Genomic DNA, 6,041 nt, shown 5'->3' with positions numbered 1-6,041 from the left:
CTAATCATGTTTGATCAGATATTTAATACTTATTCAGTCTATAAAATAAATAGGTATTTTCTTTTAAAATAGTCCACGCGATTATACCTTTTAATACGTGATAATAGAACCCGATATCTTGAATGAATAAAAGTTTGTGTTTTGTATCAAAAATTCTTTTACAGTTATAAATCTATTTGAAATGATACAAATACTGAAAAATATTTTGGAAACGAATAGAAGATTTTATTTATACAAGATATGACAAATCGTTCTATATAATTGGAGAAAAATTAGAATCTGACAAAGTGCGATGTGTACGAATACGAATCATTATTCTGCTATCAAAATTATCGAATTGGACAGAATTGTACATACATATATATGTACTTATGGAGTACTATTAAAAGATTGTAGACGAAATATGCAATAAAAATTATAATTTACATTTTATAGAAGCTAGGAAGCTGCAGGAAGTTATAATCGACATCTTCAATCAATATTTTATGAAACAGACTGAGGTACTATGTTTTACTCAGCTTTATACTGAAGAAAATAAACAGTAAAATAAATATATATGTATTACTTTAGTACGATTCAAGGTGTAAGTCCTATAAGTTCCAATTATCTAACTTACAGCCTGTTGTGCTTATACAGTATAATCTTGCTCACTATTTTAGTTACGTTACGTGGTATTATAGATTAGAGCAATAATCTAAGACTATATATTCAACTGTATTACACATGTTATGCTTTCGAGCTGTACGATTGGCATCAGTATTATAATAATATACATGTATGCACATAAATATAAATGTATTTATATTTAATATTTCTCCAACCAGATACTCCATACGAATTGTATAAGAATACCGTATTTGATTTGATTTATTGCATACCAAAATATTACCGTTTCTTTAAACAAGTGAACGAACGTACCGAGATGGTCCAGGCGGTATAATATCTCTTATGAAGGTATTCGAAATCCTCTTTAATATAATATATTTTATTGACACCGTGCGGTATGATTTAAAGATCTCACATTGACCGCTCTTCGCGCGCGCGCAAGCATGCAGCATGCGCACAGAACGACGCACAACGTCTGTATGTGGTTGCTTCGTTGCTTGCATGCCGCTGCCCATATAAGGCAATTTCCCCACGTCCCATACAGTGATTGGCCACTACGACCGGCAGATCAAGTCGATGATTAATTTCAATATGTATCACACTATTGTTCCTTGAATTGGACGCGCACTCGTTTCACTCCTTTACGATTCATCAACGTCCATATTTAGGCAATAGTGATGAAAAAATCGTATTCTAGATAAAATTAGATAGTACTATATAAACAACTGGCGCGACCGCATCACACAACGCTTGCGCCCTGGAACAGTTCCACCGGTTCGAAATTGGAGTTCGTATTTGTTTGAACTTAGTTCGCGTTACTTTATATACTACAAAAAAGAGGAGACGGTACAGAACATGGAATTTATTATTGAATTCTACCAAGGGAAATATTCGTACGATCGATTATAAATTTTTATTCGTAGATCAACCAATCAAGGCAAAGTTAATCGGAGTGCGCGCGCGCAGGCGTAGGGATACAGGATTCGCAGAAAGCTGGCTGAGAGAGGAGCCTCCCTTCCCGTTCGTTCGTGAGCCGCGACCCCCGCGACTGGACACTGCGCCTATCCAGTTCCACCAGACCTAGGCACTCGTGAAAGTGTAGGTTAAAAGTGCTTGTTTACGTGATTCTTCTCACCGGCTACAGCATCACGAAATGGTAAATATCACTCTGTGCATGAATACACGTTCCAAAAAATGTCAACGATCCTCTTGGAGCCGGTACACGGGTTACTTTGTGGTTATGGCCGAAGCAGACGCGCCGGTCGCCATTTCTATCCCGGCAATACGCCGCAAGAACGGCTGCTTTCTTCTTTTGGCCACATCAATCGACCGATATCGTTTATAGCGAACTGCTCATCCGGGATTTTCTGTGCCACCGGGTCCTACTACTTTTTAGTATAACGAACCGCCAGGATTAAGATCCTCTTGTGTAGATGCATTTTTACATGCCAATCGCGGTTCCTTACTTCCAGGAAACGGATGATTCATTTCCAGTTTCGCGATACGACAAATACTCGAAGAGCTGTGATCGGTAATGGAAGAAAATTGTATATCACCTATGAGGAGAGATTCGCGATTGTGTTGTAACGTACCATCGTATGGCAATCGTCTCAGTGAATTCTTTTCCAGTTTTATCGCAATTGCTAAGAACGAAGAATTACTTACTCCTTTTCTTTCTCATTAGCTTGTATCACCTATTTAACATTTTTTTACGGACGTACCTTTCCGCCACATGTTTCCGATTATATGCGAACTGTCCGATTGTAGCTGATGGACTGCAATTACCTCGGAAAAAATAGCAATTGGCAGAGTTTTCGTGTGATTTCAATAGTGCCGAGTAAATATCTGATCTCTTTTGTTTCGCACGTTTAGTGTTGATCAGATCGAATTCGACGAAATGCGTTCAAGTATTAGATGTTGCGATCATCGTATAATTTCGAAGCTGAAATATTTCTCGGATTTTCGTCGTAATTGCCAAAAATTTATGTAACGAACCTAGGTTATGCCAGACTGAAGTTTCCTACCAATCTTCATGCACGATGTCGAAATATTGAACTCTATCATCGATCAACAACCATATCTCTTCAATTTCATACATGCAAATCGAACGTTAACTCGTTTTCTTTACTTTATCTGACTCATATTGTCCGCAAGTGGGGATTGTAAATACTTTCCATCGTCAATCCGATTTCCTTCATTGCAATATTAGTATTATATTATTGTACATAGCGATACATTCAAAATTCATAAAACTACCGGTGGTTTTGTAAATTGAATTCAACAAGTCTTCAAGTTTTTCTTAGTAATTAACGATTTATACTTGTAGAACGATTCGCCATGCGAGTGATGCATCTGTCGAAGTTCCGGAAGGATTCATTTAGTAGTCGCGTTCCGTTTCCGGCGAATTGGCGACAGAAAATTAACCATGTGAAACTGGTACAAGCAGTAACTACCGTTCTCCGAATACATTTTGAATATTTATGATGGTTACCGATAGACGCTGTATCCTTGGTAATGAAGAGCCGAGTTTCCTTGCGAAACTCACCCTTCCCCTCCCCCTCTTGCTTCGAAGATGACAGTGAACTACAAGAGTTCTGGTAGAGAGGGAAAAATTCAATGAGCCCGTAAGGAGGTCGGTTCTTGCAGGCCAGTGACTCTCAAAGTTCACTGACGCCATCGTAAACGTGGTGAATAAGCTGATTACCCCTCGACAATGCGACGATTAATCTTTTTCACTGTTCCTCGTTTATAATCGTCTAACCTTTCCTCTTTTGCATTATCGTTTGAGAACGCGGTCGCTAAACTTTTCCATTTAATAATTCGCTCGAAAGCACCTTTCTCCGTACGTTTGAAATCTTCACGGAAGGAAACGCCTAACTACCATTAGAAACCAAGAGAATTGGGCTAATTAGAAATCAAGACCAGTGAAAGATGGAATTTAAAATTGTAAACGCGCGCTATGACCCACGAGAAATATTCAGTTTTTCTACAGTCTACACTTAATTTTTTTCTATCCTCGAGTAATGCGGAATTATATATGTACATAAATCGAACGGTATATTCAACGCCCAAACAACGAAGCATGTCGCTCCTCGTCGGTGAATCATCTTCCGTTTGACCTTGTGCCACACACAAGAGACGTTTACAACAACGCCCTAGAGGGAGCCAAGTCTGGCCCTAACCGGCATCCCCCGTCGTGCCAGAATATCGACCGAGGAATTGCATCCTCCATCCACTGGCTGTCCTCCAACCACGTTACACTTTTCGTCAGACCCTTTCGCACCCCAATCGACCCTTACGTTCGTTATGCCAAGTTAGACAAAGCTTTGACCGTTCCGTTCGAATGTATTTACAATGGAACGCCATCACCAATCAGCAAAATCTGACGTGACTAATCTTATCAGTAATGTATAACAGCTGTGAGAAATAACGAGACGGAGTAAATTTATCCGAATCGTCGTCATCGTTCGTATTATTTATTTCGGCGAATAACAAATTTCAAACGAATACGTAGGAACGGTTTAACATAATCTGGCAAAGTATCCGCTTCAACTTCAAATATCGAATTACGAGACTAATTTTAGCGATTTTGCAATTCCTTGTTTATAGCCCTGAACCTGTTTGTTTTGTCGCGATTACTCGCGTTCCCGTCTCCGAAAGATATTCGAGGACTCACCCACAATTTCGACTAGACTTTCGAACCCGAACGCGTCGATCCTAGGCGAAAGCTGTTTCAAAAATAACTATCCCACTTTGAACTTTTCACTACGTGCATGTCGCCCATTTGTGGCGTTACCTTCCTTTCCCCTATCTCATTTTCTCTCCCCTTTACTCTCCCCTGTTCGTTTTACCCGTTCACCGGAACTTTCGTCCAGGCGCCGTATTGTGGTTGTATTTCATGAATTTCTACGAAGCATGGAAGGAACACGTAGCCGGACGAATCTCCGTACCGTGTGGCACGTGCCCGAGAGCGAAAGATAACTTTAGAAATGGACGTCGGATCTCTTTTAGCATCGGATTCGTGCGTGGGAAGACTTTATTTTCGGTACGTCCCCTACGTTTGTCCGCGAAATAAGCTTAAACGGCCAGACTAACGCGACCCGCGTAATACTGATAGCGCCGATAATACTGGCCCTCCTCGTCATTCAACCACTTCGTCATATGTATGGAAAAAATCCTATTGTATGTTCGCACAATGCTCAGAAAAAAAGATTGTTCTTATCTAGGAGTGGTATGGTAAAGGTCGGGAGAGGAGGGCGGCATCAGCGATAGCTGATATGCCAACCACAAAAAATATGAATGCAGTTCTAATCTAATCATTTAAGTATTTCGATTGCAATTAGGTGAGAAACATTCGTCGCATTTAAAATGCTAAGGAAATTTTATATCGCGCAATACGTGTTACAAATCGTGTAAAGTAATTGCAGGTATCTTGTCGCCGATATCAGTTTCAACAGGTGCGATTAAGTTGAGTCCTTATGCAACGTCATTTACTATCGTACATTGGTGACTCATCTTTGCAATATCAGCGATTTGTTCTTCTCTTCAAATACACATTGCATCGAAAGAATGATAAATCAACTTCTCGATTATAATTCTTAAGAGAGGAATATGCGCGTCTGAGAAATTTGCTTAATAATTGTCATTCCTTTGTTTAGGCATCCGGAGTAACAGTGGCCGACGTTTGTAAGACGACGTACGAGGAGATTAAAAAAGACAAAAAGCATCGATATGTAATCTTTTACATTAAGGATGAGAAGCAAATTGATGTCGAAGTGATTGGGCCTCGCGACGCAGCTTACGACGCGTTCCTCGAAGATTTGCAAAAGGGTGGTAGCGGAGAATGTCGCTACGGCCTCTTCGATTTTGAATACACTCATCAGTGTCAGGGTACATCCGAGGTAATGTTTCTGATTTAGAGTATACATGATAATGAAAATTGATCGGCGAGTCGTTTAATCGAAATTAATTTTTGTTCTAGGCTTCCAAGAAACAAAAATTGTTTTTGATGTCGTGGTGTCCCGACACGGCTAAAGTTAAGAAGAAGATGTTGTATTCCAGTTCTTTTGATGCTTTGAAAAAGTCCTTAGTAGGTGTGCAAAAGTACATACAGGCAACAGACCTTTCAGAGGCTTCCGAAGAAGCTGTCGAAGAGAAGCTCCGAGCCACCGACAGGAATTAGGAGTATTTCAGCGAATCCAAAATTATTAATATTAATGAGAGAAATCAAGTGAAAAACAGTACGCAAATTCCCTTCCCCAAAATAATGCTCTAAACCGTCGCCGCATCGAACGTTCACGTTTTTACACATTTTTCACGTTCAAACGAAAACGATTACTAAGTATTTGCGCTACATGTATTAGTCATTGGGGAGCGTAAACATTAGCAGAAAAGGAACGTAAAACAAACAAAAAATATATAAAGAAAAAAAACAC

At 39.6% G+C, this 6,041-nt stretch overlaps 1 protein-coding gene across 1 annotated transcript; it reads left to right on the top strand.

Annotated features, from left to right (window-relative positions):
• The first annotated feature begins 1,609 nt into the window (after nucleotides 1-1,609).
• On the top strand, nucleotides 1,610-6,038 carry tsr (Cofilin/actin-depolymerizing factor homolog tsr). The gene is made up of 3 exons (XM_018034230.2): nucleotides 1,610-1,762; nucleotides 5,265-5,507; nucleotides 5,588-6,038. Exons 1-3 carry the CDS (start codon nucleotides 1,760-1,762, stop codon nucleotides 5,786-5,788), a joined length of 447 nt encoding a protein of 148 aa, XP_017889719.1. The 5' UTR covers nucleotides 1,610-1,759; the 3' UTR covers nucleotides 5,789-6,038.
• Nucleotides 6,039-6,041: the final 3 nt, after the last annotated feature.

The sequence above is a fragment of the Ceratina calcarata genome, unplaced genomic scaffold (assembly GCF_001652005.2).
Source record: "Ceratina calcarata isolate Rehan_Ccalc_2016 unplaced genomic scaffold, ASM165200v1 scaffold144, whole genome shotgun sequence".
Classification (NCBI taxonomy): domain Eukaryota; kingdom Metazoa; phylum Arthropoda; class Insecta; order Hymenoptera; family Apidae; genus Ceratina; species Ceratina calcarata.
Note: the sequence above shows the minus strand (reverse complement) of the source record. Positions and strands in the feature narration are given on the sequence as shown.

Coding starts and splice junctions, on each gene's coding strand:
- tsr (XM_018034230.2), top strand. Junction 5,508..5,587: donor AGTGTCAGGGTACATCCGAG/GTAATGTTTCTG, acceptor TTTTTGTTCTAG/GCTTCCAAGAAACAAAAATT.